Source organism: Lagenorhynchus albirostris, chromosome 16 (genome assembly GCF_949774975.1).
Source record: "Lagenorhynchus albirostris chromosome 16, mLagAlb1.1, whole genome shotgun sequence".
Lineage (NCBI taxonomy): Eukaryota > Metazoa > Chordata > Mammalia > Artiodactyla > Delphinidae > Lagenorhynchus > Lagenorhynchus albirostris.
This window is the reverse complement of record NC_083110.1, coordinates 21096390-21120959: the sequence shown is the minus strand read 5'-3', so window position 1 is coordinate 21120959 and position 24570 is coordinate 21096390. Positions and strand designations below refer to the sequence as shown.

Genomic DNA, 24570 nt, shown 5'->3' with positions numbered 1-24570 from the left:
AGCAGCATTTGCTAAGTAAGTGGGGTAAGGTATCTCAGGTCTATTTAAATAATATTAAACAAATATTAAAAATTTAACACTGGGACTTCCTTGGCATTCCAGTGGTTAGGACTCTGTGCTTCCACTGCAGGGGGCACAGGTTCGAACCCTGGAGAGGGAACTAAGATCCCGCAAGCCATGTGGTACAGCCAAAATAATAATAATAATAATGATAGTAATAATAATAAAATGTCAAAAAAATTAAAACTAAAAAGTTAAATTAGGTTAAGAATACAGAAATCACTTAAATTGCCACTTTTATGCCTAGTATGCTATTGTAGGCCGAAGTTGTGGCAAAAAAATTATATTTTCATTTGGTAAGACTAATAAAAAGATGAAATTATCATGTTAAAAGCCTACAGAGAAAAAGAAAGTCTTGACAATACCTCAAGCTCTTCCTTTCCAACCTGGGCCTGGCAGGATGGTTCCTGCAAAGAAGGGTGGTGAGACGAAGCATCGATCTGCTCACCAACCAGGTCGTGACCAGGGAGTACACCACTAACATTCACAAGCACATCCCTGGAGTGGACTTCAAGTGTGTGCCCCTCAGGTACTCAAAGAGATCCAGAAATTGGCCAGCAAGGAGATGGGAACTCCCGATGTGCTCATTGACACTATGCTTAACAAAGCTGTCTGGGCCAAAGATATGAGGAATATCCCCTACCATATCTGTGTGCAGTTGTCCAGAAAATATAATGATGATGAAGATTCACCAAACAAGCTCTGTATGTTGGTTACCTATGTACCAAGGAGGTAACCACTTTCAAAAATCTGTCACCACTCTCAGAAATCTACACAGGTGATGTGGAAGGGAACTGACCACTGATTGTCAAAGAAAGTTATAAAACTGCCCGCGCCCCCCCCCAAAAAAAGAAAAAGAATGTCATATGAGAAACAAACCAAAATAAGAGTGTTTTTTTGCCCATCCAATGTTGGAAAAATTATCTAATAATTGAATATTCTGCTTGTCTAATAATTATCTAATACTTCTGCTAAGTTAGAGAAATAGGACTTATATTCTAACGGATGACATTATAAATCAGCACAATCATTCTGGAAGGCAGTTTCTGTTAAAAGCCTTATGCATTGTCCTAATAATTTTATTTTAGGAATTTAATCCATAATGAAATATTTAGTTATAAGGACATTCATCAAAGCACTGTTTACTATTACAATATCATGTAGCAAATAATGGAGACAACCTAAATGTCTAAGAGGATTGTTTAAATAAATTATAGTACATCCAGGTAATGTTTTTCTCATGTGGAAAGATGTTCACAATATAATGTGAAGTAGGAAAAATTTACTACAAAATAGAATTACACCATTATCATGTATTTTTTTAAAATAAATTTATTTTATTTATTTTATTTTTGGCTGCATTGTGTCTTCGTTGCTGCACGCGGGCTTTTCTCTGGTTGCGGTGAGCGGGTACTACTCTTCATTGTGGTGTGCAGGCTTCTCTTTGTGGTGGCTTCTGTTGTTGGCAGAGCATGGACTCTAGGCATGTGGACTTCAGTAGTTGTGGCACACAGGCTCAGCAGTTGCGGTTTACGGGCTCAAGAGCGTAGGCTCAGTAGTTGTCGCGCACGGGCTTAGTTGCTCTGCAGCATGTGGGATCTTACCGGACCAGGGCTCAAACCCGTGTCCCCTGCGTTGGCAGGTGGATTCTTAACCACAGCGCCACCAGCGAAACCCATTGTCATGTTTTAAATGTGTGTATGTGTTTAGATGTGTGTAAATGCCCCTGTATAAAAGGTTTGTAATATTATATATTTAGGTGGTTATTTCTGGAGGATGAATATGTATATTTAAAAATTATTTTCTAATTTTTTTACCTTGAGCATATATTTCTTTGGTACTTTACAAAAATAGAAGATTATTTTTAATTTTAAAAATAACTGATACATAACTATACCTCAGTAAAAAAAGATGCAAATAAAAATTCAGCTGGGGGACTTCCCTGGTGGCGCAGTAGTTGAGAATCCGCCTGCCGATGCAGGGTACACGGGTTCGTGCCCCGGTCTGGGAGGATCCCACATGCTGCGGAGCGGCTAGGCCCATGAGCCAGGGCCGCTGAGCCTGCGCGTCCGGAGCCTGTGCTCCGCAACGGGAGAGACCACAACAGTGAGAGGCCCACGTACTGCAAAAAAAAAAAAAAAAAAAGAAGCCAGCGCAATGAGAAGCCCGTGCACTGCCACGAAGAGTAGCCCCCGCTCACAACAACTGAAGAAAGCCCCGCACAGCAAGGAATACCCAACGCAGCCATAAATAAATAAATAAGTAAACAAATAAGCAAATAAATAAATACATATTAAAAAAAATTCAGCTGGATATTTTATGGAATTTGAAATCATATATTGATGAAAATCTAGAACTTGATACTAAATTTGTTTATCAGGAGATTTTATTCCTAAAATAAATTGTTTCTATGACCTTGGACATTTATATTTTTATTATGTTTAGTCAGTAACAAATCTATGTAAATTTTATTTATTTATTTATCGAATTCCTGTATGTTTTGTTTTTTTATTTTGGTCTAGCTGCTCTGCTGGCAGGATCTTTGTTCCCTGACCAGGGATTGAACCCAGGCCCTTGACAGTGAGAGCATGGAGTCCTAACCACTGGACCACCAGGGAATTACCCTTACCTGAATTTTAAAAAGAAAATAGTGACCATGCTTTGAATTTTTTTAAAAAATGCCTTTATTTTATTTTTAAAAGAATTCCTTAGGTAGGTTAAGCATCTCTCCATTTTAGGATTAGAGAAAATAAGGAAAAAGTCAAATATCCTGCCTAGTGCTTTGGAGATAGTCAGTTTTTCTTTTCTGATGTCTTACCTGTGAATAGACAAGTAATAGAATTTAAAAAATACTAACATGATCCACTAATACTGTACTATTTTGGTGCTAACATTATAACTTCACAGTGGGAAGAACTTGAAAAGATTTTACAAACTGACCCTTTTACTTACAAGTTTTTCAGCTGATAATATTATGATATAATTCTGTCAGTAATATTACTTTGATTTCATTGGGTTTTCGTCATTACTATATAATTTGAGAGCATTACTAATGATAGGAAAGGTATATATATATATATATATATATACACACATAATATATGATTCTTATACATTTAAGTTTCTGCTTTCTTTTCAGGTATGACAGCAGTTATCTGTACTTACCCTCTTGATATGGTTAGAGTACGCCTAGCATTCCAGGTGAAAGGGGAACATACTTATACGGGAATTATTCATGCATTCAAAACAATTTATGCAAAGGTATTTCATTTTTACTTATCTTGTCTATAACATGTCCTTTTATATTTAGGCAAATGTTTTGAATGTCATTGTTTTGAATAGTTATTGTTTTACTTATAATTACTGATACTAATCATAATTGTGAAAACACATGTGTTTCAGTGTGGGTCCAGAATAATTTTTCCTATATAATGTATGCTTTTGTTCTTTTGCATTTATCATAATAAGCCCAGTGTAACTTCACTTCTAATTTTTCTTCACTCAAAAGGAAGGTGGTTTCCTTGGATTTTACAGAGGCTTGATGCCTACTATATTAGGAATGGCTCCATATGCAGGTATGTTTTAAATTTGGCAAAATCTTCGTTTTTCATTTTCTTGTAGGAATAATTTTAAAGTTTAGCATGTTATATTTAAGCCCCGATCTGTCCAGAATTACTTTTTTTCCTCCCTAAGGATAGTCACTGATTAATTTCTCCTTTCCCCAGTGATCTGTAGTGCTACTTCTTAAAACAATAATAGAATGCAGTTTTATAGTAAGTCGTTATTCTTTTTTTTTTTTTTTTTTTTTTTGCGGTACGCGGGCCTCTCACTGTTGTGGCCTCTTCCGTTGTGGAGCACAGGCTCCGGACGCGCAGGCTCAGCGGCCATGGCTCACGGGCCCAGCCGCTCCGCGGCATGTGGGATCTTCCCAGACCGGGGCACGAGCCCGTGTCCCCTGCATCGGCAGGCGGACTCTCAACCACTGCGCCACCAGGGAAGCCCCCATGTGCATTTTAGAATCATTTTTTGATGTTGCACAAAAATCCTTGCTGGAATTCTGAATGAAATTGCATACAGATCTTGGACGTTTTTGTTAGATATATTCATAGACATCTTATAAGTTTTGTTGTGTCTTTTAGAAAATTACATTTTCAGTTTATTGCTTAATTTAATTTTTATATGATTTTATAGCTAGCCATTATTCTACTTGTTGATATGATAGCCAGCTACCATGCTACTTGTAAATGCTTTGGATTTTCTGTGTGGACCATCACATCCTGTGCAAATAACATCATTTTTCTTACTTCTGTTCAAATCCTTATTTCTTTGTCTATTTATGTTTATCTTATCTTACTGTAGCAGCTAAGGACCTACAGTGCAGTAGTCAATAAAAGTGATGATACTTGGCATTTTGGCTCGTTACTGATTTTATAAATTTATTTATTTATTTTTGGCTGCGTTGGGTCTTCATTGCTACGTGCGGACTTTCTCTAGTTGCAGTGAGCAGGGGCTACTCTTCGTTGCGGTGTGTGGGCTTCTCATTGCGATGGCTTCTCTTGTTACAGAGCACAGGATCTAGGCGCGTGGGCTTCAGTAGTTGTGGCACGTGGGCTTCAGTAGTTGAGGCTCGTGGGCTCTAGAGCGCAGGCTCAGTAGTTGTGGCATATGGGCTTAGTTGCTCCGCAGCATGTGGGATCTTCCCAGACCAGAGCTCGAACCTGTGTCCCCTGCATTGGCAAGCGGACCCTTAACCACTGCGCCACTAGGGAAACCCAACATTCTTTTTTTTTATATATATATTCTTTTCCATTGTGGTTTATCATAGGATACTGAATACAGTTCTCTGTGCTAGACAGTAGGACCTTGTTGTTTATCCATTCTATATATAAAAGCTTACATCTGCTCACCCCAACCTCCCATTCCATCCCTCCCCCAGCCCCCTCTTCCTTGGCAACCACCAGTCTGTTCTCTATGTTCATGATTCTGTTTCTGTTTCATAGATAGGTTCATTTGTGTCATATTTTAGATTCCACATATAAGTGATATCTTATGGTATTTGTCTTACCATTATGAAACTTTCTTAATATCATCTAGTATATTGTCATTTTTCAAATTCCCCCCATTTATAATTTTTTTTGCCCAGATCCAAGTTAATATTTGCCTGGGATACCTTTTTTCATCCTTTCATTTTCTACTTTGTCATGTTTTTGTTTTAGATATTTATTTTGTAATCATTATATATATATAGCTGGGTATTTCTTTAATCTGGTCAGTAAAATCTTTTAATTGACAGTATACTTAATGGTTATTGATATATTTGGACTTGTTTCTTTACCTTGCTATTGATTTCCACTTGTTTTTCTTTTTTTTATTCTTTTTAATAAATTTATTTGTTTTATTTATTTATTTTTGGCTGCATTGGGCCTTCGTTGCTGCACACAGGCTTTCTCTAGTTGCGGCAAGCGGGGGCTACTCTTCCTTGCGGTGTGTGGGTTTCTCATTGTGGTGGCTTCTGTTGTTGCGGAGCTCGGGCTCTAGGCACACAGGCTTCAGTATTTGTGGCATGCACGCTCAGTAGTTGTGGTTCATGGGCTCAAGAGTGCAGGCTCAGTAGTTGTGGCGCACGGGCTTAGCTGCTCCGTAGCACGTGAGATTTTCCAGGACCAGGGCTCGAACCCGTGTCCCCTGCATTGGCAGGCGGATTCTTAACCACTGCACCACCAGGGAAGCCCTGTTTTTCTTTATACGTTTCTTTTTATTCCTTTCTTATCTTGTTTGCTTATTTTTCTGAATCCTTAGCCCCCCCCAATATTTTATAAATATATAAGTTTATTTGCTTCCTCCTATGCTTGATGGTCTTTATTTAGTTAGTTAGTTTGTTGTTTGTTTTATTTCTTGTGGCTTCTTTTGAGCGGTCTTTAATTATGAGTCCATTACTTGATCTTAACCTCTGAGTTTCTGACCCAGTGATTCCATCTTCTGTAGCCCAGTGGCAGGATCTGTCTCAATGGCTTGGCTGCTATTGCCATCAACATGTAGAGTCACTCCAACTCTCTCATGGGCCACAATTCCCAAGTGGGCCCCATATCATATTTTTGGAAGGTGGTGCTGCTAGGGATTCTTGGAAACCTTCTCTTCCTTTTTGTAAGCCCAGCAATGGATATAGTTGTTCTGCAATGACAAAGTCCCTCAGAATACCTAGACTGCCATTATGCTGGAATCAGAACTCTTTAGTTTTTTTACTATATTTTTTTCTCTTTCTAATTTTTTTTGTTTGTTTTCAGTTTTGTTTTTGAAATACATTTTTTACATAGTTATAGTATGTATATAATTTTGTTTCTTAATTTTTTCCCATTTCCCAAATGTTTTTCATATTTCTGAATAGTATTCACATTTTTATTAATTGTGTCATATTTCAGTGAATACCATTCTGCATAATTAAGGTATTTCTATTTTTTTTCTACTTGTGTTTAATTTGCTATGAATTTCCTTGTTGTGAGCTTTTCCTGTGGTTAAAATTTCTGTATTTAAGTCTATAGAATAGATTTCCCATATATAAAAGTGTATGGGGACTTCCCTAGTGGCGCAGTGGTTGGGAATCCGCCTGCGAATGCAAGGGACATGGGTTTGAGCCCTGCTCTGGGAGGATCTCACACGCCGCGGAGCAGCTAAGCCCATGCACCACAACTACTGAGCCTGTGCTCTAGAGCCCGCGAGCCGCAACTACTTAGCCCATGTGCCACAACTGCTGGGGGCCCGCGTGCCTAGAGCCCGTGCTCTGCAACAGGAGAAGCCACTGCAATGAGAAGCCTGTGCACCGCAACAAAGAGTAGCCCCCACTCGCTGCATCTAGAGAAGGCCCACGTGCAGCAACGAAAACCCAATGCAACCAAAAATAAATAAAATTAAAAATTAAAAAATAAAAACCACTTCTTTAAAAAAAAGTATATGAATATTCTAAAGTTGTATAGCATCATTATAAAATACTATAAGATCGTAAGAGTTTTATACAAAGAATAAATGCATATATTGAGGTGTTATCCTAGACTGAATTTTTGTTAGTGCTTATTTGTTCTTAAGAATCAAGTATCTTTTACAGTATGTTTTTAAAATTCAGTAAATATCAAGATATCTTGAGTAATATTTAGTTGATAAGTATACTTGAGTTCTGGTAATTTTTTTAATGTATGACTTTAATCCTTTTATTATAAAATCGTGTAAATATTCAGCCAGCACCAACTGCACATTATCAATAACTTAATTCAATATTCATTAGATTCCATGTGTCTGGTGAGTCTCTCATTGTCATAACTTTTCCTGGAAGACAACATTAGACATTGAATTGAAATAACAATGCTTTATCACTTTTGAATTTCTTGCCTCTACCTTACATTATCACCATCATTGTTATTGTAAATATGTCATGTTTACGTAAGGTTACTAATCATTAATTTAACTTTTACTTATGTAAAACCTTGGAAAACTGTTCAATTCTATTCATGTATAAGGTGGCATTATACTCAACTACTACCTTTATTCAGTGAACTGAACATTATGTTAGTGTGTGAAAAACCAACGTATAATTTTTTATAGGTGGTAATTTTGTTATCTTTAGGTTATTTGTAAACATTAATTAAATCTTTTTGTCTTAGATTAAGCCAAACATTGGAAATCAGGAAATGCATAGTTAGTCCCTTGAGTTAATTGGTTGATAATAACCAATTGAGTTAATTGGTTATTATGTAAGAATGGTGTCTTCTCACAGCTCACATCTCTGTTAAGCATTGTGGTGAATTTATATTTTGTTTTTCAGGTGTTTCGTTTTTTACTTTTGGTACCTTAAAGAGTGTTGGGCTTTCCCATGCTCCTACCCTTCTTGGCAGACCTTCATCAGACAATCCTAATGTCTTAGTTTTGAAAACTCACATAAACTTACTTTGTGGTGGTGTTGCTGGAGCAATAGCACAGACAATATCGTAAGTTTGTTCATCAACTTAATTAAGTTAAATTACATTTATCCAATACTGATTTTTAGCATTGGTTAGTTGTCTTATTTTTTCTAATAGATTATTAAGACACAGGATCCCTTGCAAAATATAAATATTAATTTAATACATTTTTTCCAGTGTGCCTGCACTTTAAGCATATTATAAATAACTTCGTGCCAAATTGACCAAATTAGTTTGAACCTACTCAATTTCTGTGGATTTTAAAAGAAAGGAAAAAGAAAGCTAGAAAGAAACACTATAGTTTTCATCCATATTTCCTCATGAATTGCCTGTATGAGTTTTCTGAAATTTGAGCCATTTAGTGTGTGTGTGTGTGTGTGTGTGTGTATGTGTGTAGGTACAACTTCTCTTGCACTAAATCTTGAAGGCCTGCTTTGTGCCAGTCAGTATGCTAGGCACTGGGAGTTTCACTGAAGGAAAAACAAAAGTATTGCCTCAAGAAGCCTATACTCTTTTCTTTTTTTTTTTTTGGCTGCCTTGGGTCTTTGTTGCTGCATGCAGGCTTTCTCTAGTTGCAGCGAGTCGGGGCTACTCTTTGTTGCAGTGCGGGGGCTTCTCATTGTGGTGGCTTCTCTTGTTGCGGAGCACAGGCACTAGGCTCGCAGGCTTCAGTAGTTGTGGCTCACGGGCTTAGTTGCTCTGCGGCATGTGGGATCTTCCCGGACCATGGTTTGAACCCGTGTCCCTGCATTGGCAGGAGGATTCTCAATCACTGTGCCACCAGGGAAGTCCCAAGAAGCCTATACTCTTAAGACAGTAGCAATACAAGGGAGTTTTATATTAATATAAGTGTATTAGGGACATAGATAAATTAGGTGGAAAGTGTAATTGGAAAGTTGGCTGTAGAGAATTTCTGTAGACCAAGAGAGATTGGATAGATGAGATTAAAAAAGAGCTGGAATACTAAGAAGCAGGAACTTTTCAGGAACAGGAAGAAGGGAAGCTCTCTGTGACTGAGGAGTATCCTGAAAAACAGGAAGACAACAGGAAATCGTAGTGTCACAAAGGCTCAAAAAAGAGTATCCAATGGAAAAAGAAAACTCAAAGTAAGATAAGTACTGAAAAGTAAGGTATTCATCGGATTTCACAATGAAGGTTACTTTTGTGAAGGCAGATTCAGTATGCTTGTGTGTGGGAGCAGATCGTACTAGACTGAAAGTAAAGGAAAAAAGGTGTAGGGACTTCCCTGGCGGTCCAGTGCCTAAGACTCTGCGCTCCCAATTCAGGGGGCCCGGGTTCAATCCCTGGTCAGGGAACTAGATCCCACATGCCGCAACTAAGAGTTCACATGCCGCAACTAAAGATCCCGAAGGCCACATCTAAAAGATCCCACACGTGGCAAGAGTGATCCCGCATGCCACAACTAAGACCTGACACAGCCAAATAAATAACTAAATATTAAAAAAAAAAAAAAGATGTGTAGTTTACTTTTAGAAACATGGCTGCGGAACCTTGTTCATTTGCGGAGACATGATCACCTCTAGCTATTCTGATTCTCTTCTTGGTTTTACTGCCCCTTTTCATTATTATTTACTTCCAGTTTAGATCTTTAAAATCTGTCTTCTCTTTTCCACTTACTTCATAAGCTATATTCTACACCCACTGACTCTTTTTTTAAAAATTATTTATTTATTTATTTATTTATTTGGCTGCACTGGATCTTTAGTTGTGACATGCGAGCTCTTAGTTGCGGCAACTTTCCCTTTTCAGGTATCTTGCTGATTCATGTCTTCCTCCTCCTACCTATCTGTGCTGATTTTTTTAAGGCCTAGCCAGACTTTGGTCCTCTGCTCTTCCCGTAAACATCCAGAATAGCTCATCTATCTTTATTGTTTCAATGGTCACCTCTGTACAGATAACTAATTCTATTTAAATCTTCATTGCTGACTCATTACTTCTCTAGCAAGCTCTTGGATGTTTATACCTGGACTTCTGTCCTCAGTTCAAGCTCTGTAATTCATATACTGCTTTCTTGTCTTTTTTTTCATGTCTGTCCTCGGCCCCCAACTTTCCTATTTGTTATCGATCACCATTAATCTTCTAGTCCTGATAATACCTTGAGATCATTTTTCACATTGTACATATCCAAGTATTTTTGTCATTTTTTTGCTTAAAAACATTACCTAGAATGTTATTTTCTTTCTTTCCCATTGTTATTTCCCTAGTTCTGATCCTTGTACTTTGTCTTCTTACTTTCTCTTTATTAATCAATTCCTTCTACCTGGACACATCTTTTCCTGCTTGGAAACTGAATTCTTCAGGTTGAGGTTTTGGTCCCTTTATTCCCCATAAAGTTTTTTCCTATCTCCACCTCCCATTAAAAGATAATTCAGGACTTAACTGGTGGCGCAGTGGTTAAGAATCCGCCTGCCAAGGCAGGGGACACGGGTTCGAGCCCTGGTCCGGAAAGATCCCACATACTGCAGAGCAACTAAGCCCGTGTGCCACAACTACTGAGCCCATGTGCCACAATCACTGAAGCCCGCACGCCTAGAGCCCATGCTCCACAACAAGAGAAGCCACCACAATGAGAAGCACGCACACCACAACGAAGAGTAGCCCCCACTCGCCGCAACAGAGAAAGCCTGCGTGCAGCAACGAAGACCCAACACAGCCAAAAATAAATAAATATTTAAAAAATTTTAAAAAAGATAATTCATGGAGGGGAATTCCCTGGTGATCCAGTGGTTAGGACCCCGCACTTTCACTGCAGGGGGCATGTGTTGGATCCCTGGTTGGGGAGATAAGATCCTGCAAGCCGTGAAGCAGGGCCAAAAAAAAAAAAGATAATTCATGGAGATGCTGCTTAGATGCATAGAGCTCTTCATCTGTTAGTAATGTTATTTCTTAAGCTGTTTGGTTGGTACATGGGTGGTTTTTTTATTACAATTATTTCATAGTAAATTTAAATGTATATAAAAGTATATAATTATTTTTGTCATATATCACTTACGTATATATTATATGTATGTATGTATATATACATATGTGTGTGTATATATATATATGTGTGTATGAACGAGAGCTTTGAATAGGGAAGTAGAAAGCAGCTTTATGACATGGCAAATGTCTCTAAGACTCAATTTTCTTTTTTTTAAATAAATTTATTTATTTATTTATTTTTGTCTGTGTTGGGTCTTCGTTTCTATGCGAGGGCTTTCTCTAGTTGCGGCGAGCGGGGGCCACTCTTCATCGCGGTGCATGGGCCTCTCACTATCTCGGCCTCTCGTTGCGGAGCACAGGCTCTAGATGCGCAGTCTCAGTAGTTGTGGCTCACAGGCCCAGTTGCTCCGCGGCATGTGGGATCTTCCCAGACCAGGGCTCGAACCCGTGTCCCTTGGCAGGCAGATTCTCAACCACTGCGCCACCAGGGAAGCCCTAAGACTCAATTTTCTTATCTTAATATTGAGATAACAGTACCTACTTAACACAGTTGTAAAGATGGAATGAGATAATGTACATAAATTGCTTAGCACAGGACCTAACATAAGCAGTCAACATTAGCCCCAAAAAAGTAATTTAAAAAAAAAATCACCTAGGGTCCCACTCTTAAGAGATTACTTTTGTATATTTCATTTTAGGCAATCTTTAAAATTTTTTTAAATTGAGGTATAATTAATATACAATATTATATTAGTTTCTGGTATATAACATAATGATTTGATATTAAGTCTGGTTAACATTCATCACCATACATAGTTGCAGAATCAGGCAATCTTTTCACATAGAATTTTCTCTATCCTCTATAAGCAATTATCTGTATTGTTAATTTTAGCCCTTAAGGAGAATTTTTTGTTGGCCTACTGTATACAGGGGCACTTGCTGAATACTCTTAGGGTAGTGGTTCTTAACTGGGGTGGTTTCGTCTCTAGTGGACATTTATTAATGTCTGGAGACATTTTTCGTTGTTACAACTGGGGTTGTGCTACTGGTATCTAGTGGGTAGAAGCCAGGGATTTACCTAAACACCCTACAATGCCCAGGGCAACTCCCACAACTAAGAATTTTCCAACCCAAAATGGCAATAGTGCCAAAGTTAAGAAACTCTGTCTTAGGGTTACAACAATGGAAAGCACCCAGTCTATTTCCTCAGGAAGCGGCATTTAATTTGGTTTGGGGGAATAAATAGAACTTGATAATGGGTGATGAAAGAAGAATCATTTAACCCAAGGGAACCACTTAGGCAAAGGCAAGGAGACCTCTGTATTGTTATTTGATTTTATTCATATGCCTATATCCTGACTCCCAGATTAGACAAAACAGTAAGAAAATAGGAACACATTATTTCCTAGCATACATAGGGCTTTGTATTCAATAATTGCTGAGTAGAAAACTAAAAATCATTTTTAAGTCCTTCTTTTTCTTCTTTTAGCTACCCATTTGATGTAACACGTCGGCGAATGCAGTTAGGAACTGTTCTTCCAGAATTTGAAAAGTGCCTGTAAGTTCTTCATTTGTCATTGTTCAATTTCTTTAGGAAATGTAATGTGTATAGTAAGTAGGGAGATAGGACTGTGATCTCACTAGTAGTCTAGAGCTTTCATTTTATATCCCATAATATTCTTTGGTAAACTGAATTTAATCAGGTCCTAATCCTCCTGTTAAAATGTTCATTTTAGGTAATTCCCTGGTGGTCCAGTGGTTAGGACTCGGTGCTTTCACTGTGGGGGCTAGGGTTCGGTCCCTGATCAGGGAACTAAGATCCCACAAGCCTTGCAGCCAAAAAAAAAAAACAAAAACAAATTTAATTTTAGAGCAGCTCTGTTAAATAGAAATATGATGTGAGCCACATATGTAATTTAAAATTTTCTGGTAACCTAACCACATTAAAAAAGTATAAAAAGAAACATGAAATTGTTTTAAAGTATTTTATTTAAACGAATATATTTAAAATTTATCACTTCAACATTTCAGTATTTTACATCCTTTTAAAAAAAAACACTAAGTGTTTGAAATCCAGGGTGTATTTTACACTCACAGCACATCTCAATTTAGGACTTGCCACATTTCATGTACTCAGTAGCCACATGTGGCTAGTGGCTACCACTATTGCATAGCACAGCTCTAGAGTTTTCTATAATCTGTAGAGATTTCGAATCATTCTGTTTGATTGGTGATGTGTTGTTCCTCAGGGGAAGAGCAGAATGTTTATTCAGGACCATGAATAGCCTTCATTCACCCAAAAGATTTTTTGAATATTTCAGTCTACATTGCATATTGAAAGAGAAAGACAAAGCCCAAAATGTTGGTTTGAAAGGAAAGAACACTGAAACAAGAAAGTCTTTATTGATGAAATCTGGAAGATAGTCCTTCAAGCTTTAGTAGCATAGAACTTGAGCAGAAACTTGAGAGTTTAAAGGGCAACTGCTCATATATACTTTAAAAAGACTACATCAATATTTCAAATATTATTATGAAATAGTGTTGCTAGTAAATGTCACAGACATAATGCAAACAAAATATATTGTATTAATGAGCCACGGAATTCTATGCATAATGCTTGTACTTGTTTGGAATGAATTGCTCTTTTACTATGAATTTTTAGCTTGGTTTTTTAAAAAAAATTAATTTATTTATTTATTTTTGGCTGCGTTGGCTCTTTGTTACTGTGCACGGGCTTTCTCTAGTTGTGGCGAGCAGGGGCTACTCTTTGTTGCAGTGCGCCGGCTTCGTTTTAACACTTGCCTTCCAAAAGCTACTCAAGATGGCATTTTTAGCTTCTTTTAAAAATGCTATTATGGATCCTGAAATTGTCTCTTCATGACTGGGCATAAAGGTGTCATCATTTAACCATTCTCTTTCAGTACCATGCGGGAGACTATGAAGTATGTCTATGGACACCATGGAATTCGAAAAGGATTATATCGTGGTTTATCTCTTAATTACATTCGCTGCGTTCCTTCTCAGGCAGTGGCTTTTACAACATATGAACTTATGAAGCAGTTTTTTCACCTCAATTAAAAAATATAGTTATTTCTTTTCCTTAATAAACTCTCAGAGGGAAAAATAAAATGTTAATTTAATTTGGGGAGAACATTACTTGAAGGGGGATATTTACCCTGTCACAGGAACCACTGGTATTTTAGTACTTGATTTTTCTATTCATCACAAATCAAAAGTGCTTACTATACTTTTATGCCAAAAGGTATATCTTAGAACATTGCAAAAAAATCCTAAGCTGATGCTGGCTAATCAGTAAGGTTATTTGAAACCATTTTAAAGTATTATTTGGATAGAACTAACTTAAAATGGGATTCAAAAGGTTGCCATTAGTTTTATCATGCTATTGCAAGCTTTTAATTGTAATCATGATTTTCAAAGACTCTAATGTTGGTTGCTGTTATTGTTATTATTAACAGTCTTGGTTATATTGCAGCAGAATGATGAGAGCTGAAATTTTAAGTTATATAAAACATAGGTTAGAAGCCAGTATTGAAGTATTATTCTTAATATTTCTCTTCTCATAATTCTGCTCCACTGGATAAAAGGACAAACACTTTTTCTCTTCATTTTTTGATAAATGTTGTATTCAAAAAGTAACCATGTAGAGACTCATCAGTAGGTCAAGAATTTTCAGGTATTGCTCAAATGTTATTCCCAGTTTCTAAGTGATTTAAATGTGTTTTTATAAGTCAGTGTATTTCCCAAAGGCAGTAATAGTAAATACTGAATATCTTTGCTCTCAAAACAAGTTAGCATTATAGATTTGTTAGATGATTTGATGTATACTAGAAAATTTATTTAAGTGGACTGTGAAATATCCATTAATATAGGTGTGAATGTCAAAGAATGTTTCCAAGTATTATGTTATGACACAGCAACTAGTTCTTCCACGTAAAATAATTTTAGTGCAATATAAACTTAAGTAGAAATGTAAAACATGATCTGAATTGCTATCATTTATATTAAAATGGTTTAAAATGTAAGAATTCCAGTTATTATGTTTAGAGTAGTTTTTATGTTTTATTATAAGCATGACAAAAATGGGAGGGGAACAGTTATAGTTCTGTCCTCAGAAACAGCAATTTGTAGAATTGATGTGATTTTTAAGACATTAGAAAACTAAATTGAAAGTGTTATTTCTGCTTCAATTTTTTTTTTTGCATAAAAGATTTCTTGTCATAACTTGGTAAAAATTTTATGAACTGGTTTCATTTTCAAAGTCTTTATTTTAAAATAAATGTGTATCTTTGTATGATTTATAAGTGTACCCACAGGTAAAAATACATGTGTTCCTAAAACTATTTTGTATATTTTCATTTCTCGGCTACACTGTAGCTAAATACTGCTATCAAATCTCAAGATAATTTAAATTTATAAAATAAGTATCTCAGTTATGTTAACAATAAAAGAGGACTGCAAATATTTTTTTAAATAAAAATTTGCATTCTATGTCTGTTACAGAATACATAGGTTATTAAAAATAAATTTTCATATTTCAACAGTTATTCCTCTCTTTTAACTATTTACATTATTGAAGCACAAATATTAAACATAATGGAAGAATACTTAAAATAATGACTGTATTTTTATCTGATTTATTTCAGATTGATAACACAAAGTGAATCTTGACAGATTATCTTCAATTTGAATATTGACTGTTTCTGTTTTGATCTCCATTGTAATACTTTCCTTGCCTTTTATTGGGTACAGCCCTCTGATCTATAGAATGGGGCAGTGATTTTGTTTAGGGACTGATGAGTGAGGTACCATTCCTAGCTCTTAATGGTGGTCTGTATGGAGATGAAAAGCTTAGTGGGTATATATAATAATATCTTACAACATTTTCCTCCAGATTACTCAACATCCATTTATGCAGCACCCATTGTGTGCCACGGATTATATCAGCATTATGGGGGCATACCTTGAGAGGTCTGTTAACTGTACTTGCAGTCTGATTTGGATTCCCAATAGCATCTATCACTGGGTATTTCTCTAACAGGGTATGTACCATACTTTTTGGTTACTGCATGTTTATGTGTCCTCCCATTGGTTCCTTCATGGGCAGAGTCATACCTTCATCCCCTTTAAGGAGCACAGGGTATGGCATCATAATAGTTGCTCAGTGATGTTTACTGATGGGCAGAAGGAAGGTTTGGTTCCTGTTTTTGGAGAAAATGTTCTAGTAGAGAGAAACGAGGCACAAATAGTTTAGGGAAAGAGCAATTTAGAAAGAAAGTTATTTGTTTTTTCTTCACAGAAATGTCTTGTTGCTAATTTGAGCCAGGATGAATGGCAAATAATACCTATATTATGTGAGTATGCGTTGCCTTGCAGAGTTGGGCCAATGATATCTGACATACTTGTATAGCAACTGTATACTTAAACACATCAATTCTTTGAATATTAGACATTGTTACAAACTAGAAATCAATGACAAATAATAAGTCATGTATATTTCCTGAGTATTTACTATGTTCCATTCCTTATTTTAAGCACATTTGATGCCTTAACTCTATAACAGTACTATAAGATAGGCACTATTAAATATTCCTTTTTTACAGTTGGGATAATTGAGACCCAGGGATATCAAGTAACTTGCCCAGGTTCACACAATAAGTGGTGGATCTAAGATTCAGCCTACAGCGTAGTCTACTAGCCATGATGCTATACTTCAACACAGTAGTATCCTTCCTATTCACGTAGAGCTCTAATATGTAATAAATACAAACCAATTAATAGAATGATTATAGATTTTGGAAAGTGCTTTAGAAAATTTTTTTGCCCCCCCCCGGCCCCCCTCCCCCCAGCAAGTGGCTTGCGGGATCTTAGTTCCCTGAATAGGGATTGAATGCAGGGCCCTCGACAGTGAAAGCACAGAGTCCTAACCCTGAGACTACCAGGAAATTACTGGAAAGTGCTTATTAAGGAAGTAAATAGATTACATGATAGAGAATAATTGTTGGGTGTAAGGATCAGAGTGCTACTTTAGAATGGTCAGGGAAAAGTTTCTTTGATGTGCTAAACTTTAAGCCTACACATGAAAAGGAAGTAGTCGTGCAAAGAGCTGTGGGGGAAGAATGGCCCAGATGAAGGGAACAGCACAGTACAAAAACTCTGAAACAGGAAAAAGCTTAGTTTGACACAGGAATTGTCAGAAGCCCAGTGTCAATGAAGCTCCCTGAGAGAGGGAGTAGCAATAAATAGGTTGGAGAAGTAGACAAAGGCATCAAAAGTGCTTAAAATAAGGAATGGAACAGGAAATATATATGACTTATTATTGCCAGGAAATATACATGACTTATTATTTGTCATTCATTTCTAGTTTGTAACACTGTCTGATATTCAAAGAATTGACATAAGTGTTTAAGTATACAGTTGCTATACAAGTATGTCAGATATTGTTATTTGATGCCTTAACTCTATAACAGTACTATAAGATAGGCACTATTAAATATTCCTTTTTTACAGTTGGGATAATTGAGACCCAGGGATATCAAGTAACTTGCCCAGGTTCACACAATAAGTGGTGGATCTAAGCCCTGTGTGAATGAAGCTCCCTGAGTGAGGGAGTAGCAATAAATAGGTTGGAGAAGTAGACAAAGGGCAGATCAATGTATTTAGGGCTCTATAGGATGTAGTAATGATTTTGTCTTTTATTCTAAATGCAATGGGAAGCCTTGAAGGTTTTCAGTAGGGGAATAAAATTGCCTGATTATATTTGTACAAAGATTACTGCTTTATCAACAATTATATGCACTTAAAACAGAAATCAGGGAATTCCCTGGTGGTCCAGTGGTTGACTCTGTGCTTCCAATGCAGGGGGTGTGGGTTCGATCCCCGGGTGGGGAATTAAGATCCCACATGCTGGCAGAGCCAAAACAAACAAACAAACAAAACAACAAAATAAAAAACAACAGAAATCAACAAAATTAAAAACAGATAATAGAGAAAATAACAAACCCCAAAATTGGTTTTTTGAAGAGATCAACAAAATTGGTAAGCCCCTTAGCTAGACTGATAACTAAAAAGGAATATAAATTACCAATATCAAGAATGGGGAATTCCCTGGTGGTCCAGTGGTTAGGACTCCACGCTTTCATTGCCGAAGGCCCGGGTTCAATCCCTGGCTGGGGAACTAAGATCCCACAAGCCATGTGGCGTGGCCAAAAAAAAAATAATGAAAAAGATGACATTACTATGGATCCTATGGATGTTAAAAAGATAATACGGGATTTCTAAATAACTCTTTGCTAAGGAATTTGATGACTTAGATGAAATGGACAGAGGCTTTGAAAATCACAACCAAAACTGATGTAGGTGAAACAAAATCTGCATAACCAGTTAAAGAAACTGAATTTATCAAAAATCCTTCCACAAAGAAAACTCCAGGCTCAGATTGTGAATTCTGTTGGACATCTAAGAAAGAAATAATTTTATACAAACTTTCAGAAATTAGAAGACAGCACTTTTATGATGCCACTATAACCTTGATGCCCAAACCTGACCAAGTTGTTACAGAAAAATAAAATTACCAACCAGTATCCTTCAGGAACAAAGATGGAAAAATCTTTAGCAGCATATTAGCAAATCAAATCCAGCAATACATAAAAAGTTTATTGTATCGTGACGAAATTGGGTTTATCCTAGGAGCGCCAAGTTGTTTCACAATCTTAAGTCAATAGTGTAATTTCCTGTAATCACAGAATAAAGGAGAAAAACACATGATTCTTCAATTTCTGCACTTCAAAAGTGCAGAAAAAGCACTTGGCAAAATTCAAAATTGATACATTATAAAAATCACATTAGGGTAGACCTTCCTCAATCTGATAGAGCATTTTATCAGATTAATTTTCCAACCGTACATCTCATCTCACATGTTCTTCTCGTGTCATTGACACTCATCCCATCAAGAGGTAGAGACCAGTCCCTCCCCTTACATCTGGTTGAGTGGGCTTGTGTCTACAGTGGAAGTGATGCTGTGTTACTTCTGAAGTTACGTCATAAAGCTGAAACAGCTTCCATCTGGTCTTTTGGAATGCTTGCTCTTGGAATCCTCATGACATGCTGTGAGGAAGCCAGGCAGCCCCTGTAGAGAAACTGTCAGCCAGCCTCAACTTGCCAGCCATTTGAGTAAGCCATCTTCAAAGTGGATCCTCCAGCTTCCAGCTGATGCTTCATGGACAGAGAAAAGCTTTCCTCACAGAGCCCTGCCCAAAATGAAAATTCATAAGCTAAAAAAATGATTGTTGGGGACTTCCCTGGCGGTCCAGTGGCTAGGGCTCCTTGCTTCCACTGCAGGGGGCGCAGGTTTGATCACTGGTTCGGGAACTAAGATCCCACATGCCACAAAAATAAATTAATTAATTTAAAAAAAGATTGTTGTTTAAAGACACTAAGTTTTGGAGGTTTGTTTTTTACATAGATTAGATAACCATAGGAAATATTCATGAAAAACCTACAGCTAAGCATCATATTTAATAGTGAAATATTGAATGCTTTCCCCCTGAGATCAGTAGAAGGCAAGGATGCCCAGTGTCAGAACTTCTATTTAACCAGTGAACTTAAGAAAGTGAAATAAAAAGCATAAATATCCGAGGGGAAGAAGTAAAACTGCCTCTATTTGTAGATGACATGATTATTTACATAGAAAGTCTTAATGAATCTACAAAACAACTACTGGCAAAGTCTCAGGATATAAGGTAAATTTTATCTATCTTATTTTTTTGGCCGCACCATGCGCCATGTGGGATCTTAGTTCCCTGACTAGGGATCAAACCTGTGCCCCCTGCATTGGAAGCGTGTAATCTTAACCACTGGACCACCAGGAAAGTCCTAAGGTAAACTTTAAAGATTGTATTTTTATATACTAGCAGGAAGCAATTAAAAAACAATTTCATTTAAAATAGCATCAAAAAATATACTTAGGGCTTCCCTGGTGCTGCAGTGGTTAAGAATCCGCCTGCCAATGCAGGGGACACAGGTTCGAGCCCTAGTCCGGGAAGATCCCACATGCCGCGGAGCAGCTAAGCCTGTCTGCCACAACTACTGAGCCTGTGCTCTAGAGCCTGTGAGCCACAACTACTGAAGCCCGCGTGCCCAGAGCCTGTGCTCCGCAACAAGAGAAGCCACCACGATGAGAAGCCCGTGCACCGCAACGAAGACCCAACACAGCCAAAAAAAAAGTAAATAAATAAAATTTTAAAAAACTTACAAAAAATATATATATACTTAAATTTAACAAAATATATGCAATAGCTTTACACTGACAATTACAAAATGTTGCTGAGAGACATTAAAGAAAATCTATATAAATGGAGAGATAAACCAGGTTAATATATTAGAAGTCTCTCTATTTTAAAGAAATCAGTACTTCTCAAATTGATTTTTAGGTCTAATGTAATCTCAATCATAATTTCAACAGGCTCTTTGTAGAAATTCACAACCTGATTCTAAAATTTATATAGAAATGTGAAGGACCTAGAATACCCAAAGCAATCTTTAAAAAGAACAAAGACATATAGCATCTGTCTGTATGACTTACTATAAAGCTGTAGTAATCATGACAATGTGATACTGGCATAAGGAGTCACAAACATCAAAAGAACAGAATAGGGGCTTCCCTGGTGGCTCAGTTGTTGAGAGTCCACCTGCCGATGCAGGGGACACGGGTTCGTGCACCGGTCCGGGAAGATCCCACATGCCGCGGAGCAGCTGGGCCCGTGAGCCATGGCCGCTGAGCCTGCGCGTTTGGAGCCTGTGCTCCGCAGCGGGAGAGGCCACAACAGTGAGAGGCCCGCGTACCGCAAAAAAAAAAAACAACGAAAAAAACAACAACAAACAAACAGAATAGAGAGCCGAAATGGACCTGTACTTATGTAGTCATTTGATTTTTTTTAACAAGGTGCCAAAGCAATACCATGGGGGAAGGGTAGTCTTTTGTACAGGTGCTACTGGAAAAACTGGATATGCACATGGTTGGGGGAACGGGGAGGGGCGAACACGACTCATTCTCTACCTCATACCACACACAAAAAATTTTAGATGGATCATAAACCTAAATGAAAAATAAAACAATAAACTTCAAGAAGAAAACAAAGGAGAATATCTCTACTTCCTAGGGGTTGGCAAGGATTCCACAGGTCACAGAAAGCGAACAGCATAGAAGAAAAATGGATAAATTAGACTTCATAAATATTACAATTTACTCATATCTAAAGATCTTGTTACCGAACCAAACTTGGGTCTGCTCACCACTGCAGTAAAGGTACTGACACTGGGTTGTGGTGAAGGAAAGTGCAGCATTTACTATAAGGCGCCAGTACAAGAAGGATGGAGGGCTCATGCTCTAAAATCCCCAAACTCCCCGAAGGGTTGCAGCAAAGGTTTTTTATTTTTTACATCTTTATTGAAGTATAATTGCTTTACAATTGTGTGTTACTTTCTGCTTTATAACAAAGTGAATCAGTTATACATATACATATGTTCCCATATCTCTTCCCTCTTGCGTCTCCCTGCCTCGCCAGGTGAGGGGGTGGGGTCGCAAGGTATGTGATCAGCTTGTGAGGTAACAGGGTGTGTCACAGGGGTTAACATCATCAATCAGGCTCCCTCAGGCCTGGGGGCTATGTGTTCATGATCATCAAATAGTTAGCACCTTCCAGGGAGTTCCCTGGTGGTCTAATGGTTAGGATGCCCGGCTTTCCCTACTGTGGCCCAGGTTCAATCCCTGGTCGGGGAACTGAGATCCCACAAGCTGCATGGTGTGGCCAAAAAAAAAAAAACAAACATCTTCCATTTGGTGGGGGGTTTTCACGTCTATAGAACTACTCAGGAAATGTGTATCAGATACTATTATCTAGGGACTTCAGAGAGGAGCTAAAGCAGAGGATTTGGGGAAGGCCCATAGGGTCCTGCTGGGTTACAATCTTGTTAAGAAAATGAATAGGCAAGTGACAGATGGGGAGAAAATACTCACAAAACCTATCTGACAAGTCTTTTATTAAGAATTATATAAAGGATTCCCGGGGAATTCCCTGTGGTCCAGTGGTTAGGACTTCGAGCCCTCACTGCCGAGGTCCTGAGTTCAATCCCTGGTCGGGGACCTAAGATCCCACGCTGTTTGGCACAGCCAAAAAAGAGAAAAAAATTTTTTTGTAACTCAATAATAAAAGGACAATGCAGTTAAGAAGAAAATGGGCAAAGGATTTTTGAAAAAGATTTATTATTATTATTTTAAAATTTATTTTATTTATTTATTTTTGGCTGCGTTAGGTCTTTGTTGCTGTGCTCGGGCTTTCTGTAGCTGCTGCGAGCAGGGGCTACTGTTCATTGCGGTGCGCGGGCTTCTCATTGTGGTGGCTTCTCCTCTTGCGGAGCATGGGCTCCAGGCGCGTGGGCTTCAGCAGTTGTGGCTCACGGGCTGTAGAGCACAGGCTCAGTAGTTGTGGCACACGGGCTTAGTTGCTCTGCGGCATGTGGGATCTTCCCGGACCAGGGCTCAAATCCGTGACCCTGCATTGGCAGGTGGATTCTCAACCACTGCGCCACCAGGGAAGCCCTATTTATTATTTATTTATTTTATTTATTTTTGGCTGTGTCGGGTCTTAGTTGCGGCACGCAGGATCTTCGTGGAGGTACGCGGGATCTTTCCTTGTGGCATGTGGACTCTTCGTTGTGGTGCTCTGGCTTCTCTTTAGTTGTGGCGTGTGGGTTTTCTCTCTCTAGTTGTGGCGCGGGCTCCAGGGCGCGTGGGCTCTGTAGTTTGCAGCACGTGGGCTCTAGTTGAGGTGCGCGAGCTCAGTAGTTGCAGCGCGTGGGCTTAGTTGCCCCACGGCATGTGGGATCTTAGTTCCCTAACTGGGAATCAAACCCGCATCCCCTGCATTGCAAGGCGGATTCTTCACCACTGGACCACCAGGGAAGTCCCTGGGCAAAGGATCTGAACAGACATTTACAAAGGAGGATATACAAATGACTGAGCACATGATAAAATAATTTCATTAGTGATGGGGATGTGCAAATTAAGACTGAAAAGACTGATAGCATCAAATATTGTCAAGTATATGCAGAAACTGGAATTCTGAAACATCATCAGCTATAGTGTAAAATGTTACAACCATTTGCATAAAGGTCTGTCAGTTTCTTCTGTTAAACCTAAATATAAACCTACCCATGGCCCAGAAATATCACACCAAAGTATTTACTCAAGAGAAACAGAAGGACACATCCATGAAAAAATATTTGTAGCCACTTTATTCAAGATAGCAAAATACCGTAAATAATCTAGGTGTTCGTCAACTGGAGACTGACGAAGTAGACTACTATTCAGCAATAAAAAGGAACAAACTGCTGGTTTATGTAACAAAATGGATGAATCTCAAAAACATTATACTGAGTAAAAGAAGCCAGATACAAATAGTACATACCATGTGATTTTCATTATATGAACTTGTAGAATAGACAAATCAGATCTCTGGTGAAAAAAAATCAGTTTAGTGGTTGGGTTTCCAGTAGGGATGGATGTGGGAATTGCCTGGGAAGAGGTATGAGAGAACTTTCTGGGGGTGATGATAACATTCTGTACCTTAATAAGTATTGGTGTCAAACACATTTGTCAAAATTCATCAAATGGTACACACAAGATTTGTGCATTTCATTTTATGTAAATTCTACAATTCACATATGAAATTTACATAAAACATTTAAAGTACCACAGACAAAATATTGAACTCTAGCTAATGATGTGCATGCTAAAGTGTTCAGGGGTGAAATGCACTGATGTCTGCTATTTTGAAATGCATTTAAAAAGAAACACTTGAATTCATGGATGGATAGAGGGATGGATAGATAGATATACATTGTGATAATGAATGATAACATTTGCTAAAGATAGCAAATGTTAATTGTAAAATTTAGGTGATAGGTATATGGTGTTCATGATATAATTCTTTTTTTTTTTTTTGCGGTACGCGGCCCTCTCACTGTTGTGGCCTCTCCCGTTGCGGAGCACAGGCTCCGGACGCGCAGGCTCAGCGGCCGCCGCTCACGGGCCCAGCCGCTCCGCGGCATGTGGGATCTTCCCGGACCGGGGCATGAACCCGCGTCCCCTGCATCGGCAGGCGGACTCTCAACCACTGCGCCACCAGGGAAGCCCCATGATATAATTCTTTTAACTTTTCTGTACATTTGAAAGTTTTTATGATAAAATATTAGGAAAGGGAAAAGAATAAATTGCAGGGAGAGAAGAATGGAAGCACATGTGAGAGATAATGATTAGGTAGTGACAGTGGAAATGGAAAGGAATGAAGAGATTTAAGATAGTTTTAGAGGCAGAATCTATGGGTCTGCCTATGGATTGGATGTGGGTAGTAACAGAAAAGAATCAAGGATGATTTCTGGGTTTCTGGCCTTATCTGCTGGGTGGTTAGTGCTATTACTGAGAAGAATAATAGGTTTGTTGGGGAAATATAAAGTTCTATTTTAGGGAATTCCCTGGAAGTCCAGTGTTTAGGCCTCTGCACTTCCACTGCAGGAGGCCTGGGTTTGGGGAACTAAGATC

The 24570-nt window shown here is 38.0% G+C and overlaps 1 protein-coding gene and 1 pseudogene across 4 annotated transcripts in view; both read left to right on the top strand.

The window, feature by feature from the left end:
- The window catches only part of SLC25A16 (solute carrier family 25 member 16), a 37074-nt gene extending 17620 nt beyond the window's left edge, over positions 1 to 19454 (top strand). Inside the window, exons 5-9 of one of the 4 annotated variants that reach the window (XM_060126063.1) lie at positions 3200 to 3321; positions 3569 to 3635; positions 7874 to 8036; positions 12442 to 12510; positions 15617 to 19454. In XM_060126063.1, coding sequence (XP_059982046.1) covers positions 3200 to 3321; positions 3569 to 3635; positions 7874 to 8036; positions 12442 to 12510; positions 15617 to 15641 — 446 coding nt within the window. In that variant the 3' untranslated portion in view covers positions 15642 to 19454. Of the gene's footprint in view, positions 1 to 3199; positions 3322 to 3568; positions 3636 to 7873; positions 8037 to 12441; positions 12511 to 13201; positions 15476 to 15616 lie in introns of those variants that run through there. The other 3 variants (XM_060126062.1, XM_060126064.1, XM_060126061.1) reach the window with 3 other exon arrangements.
- Positions 461 to 826, top strand: LOC132507184 (large ribosomal subunit protein eL31-like; annotated as a pseudogene).
- Positions 19455 to 24570: the final 5116 nt, after the last annotated feature.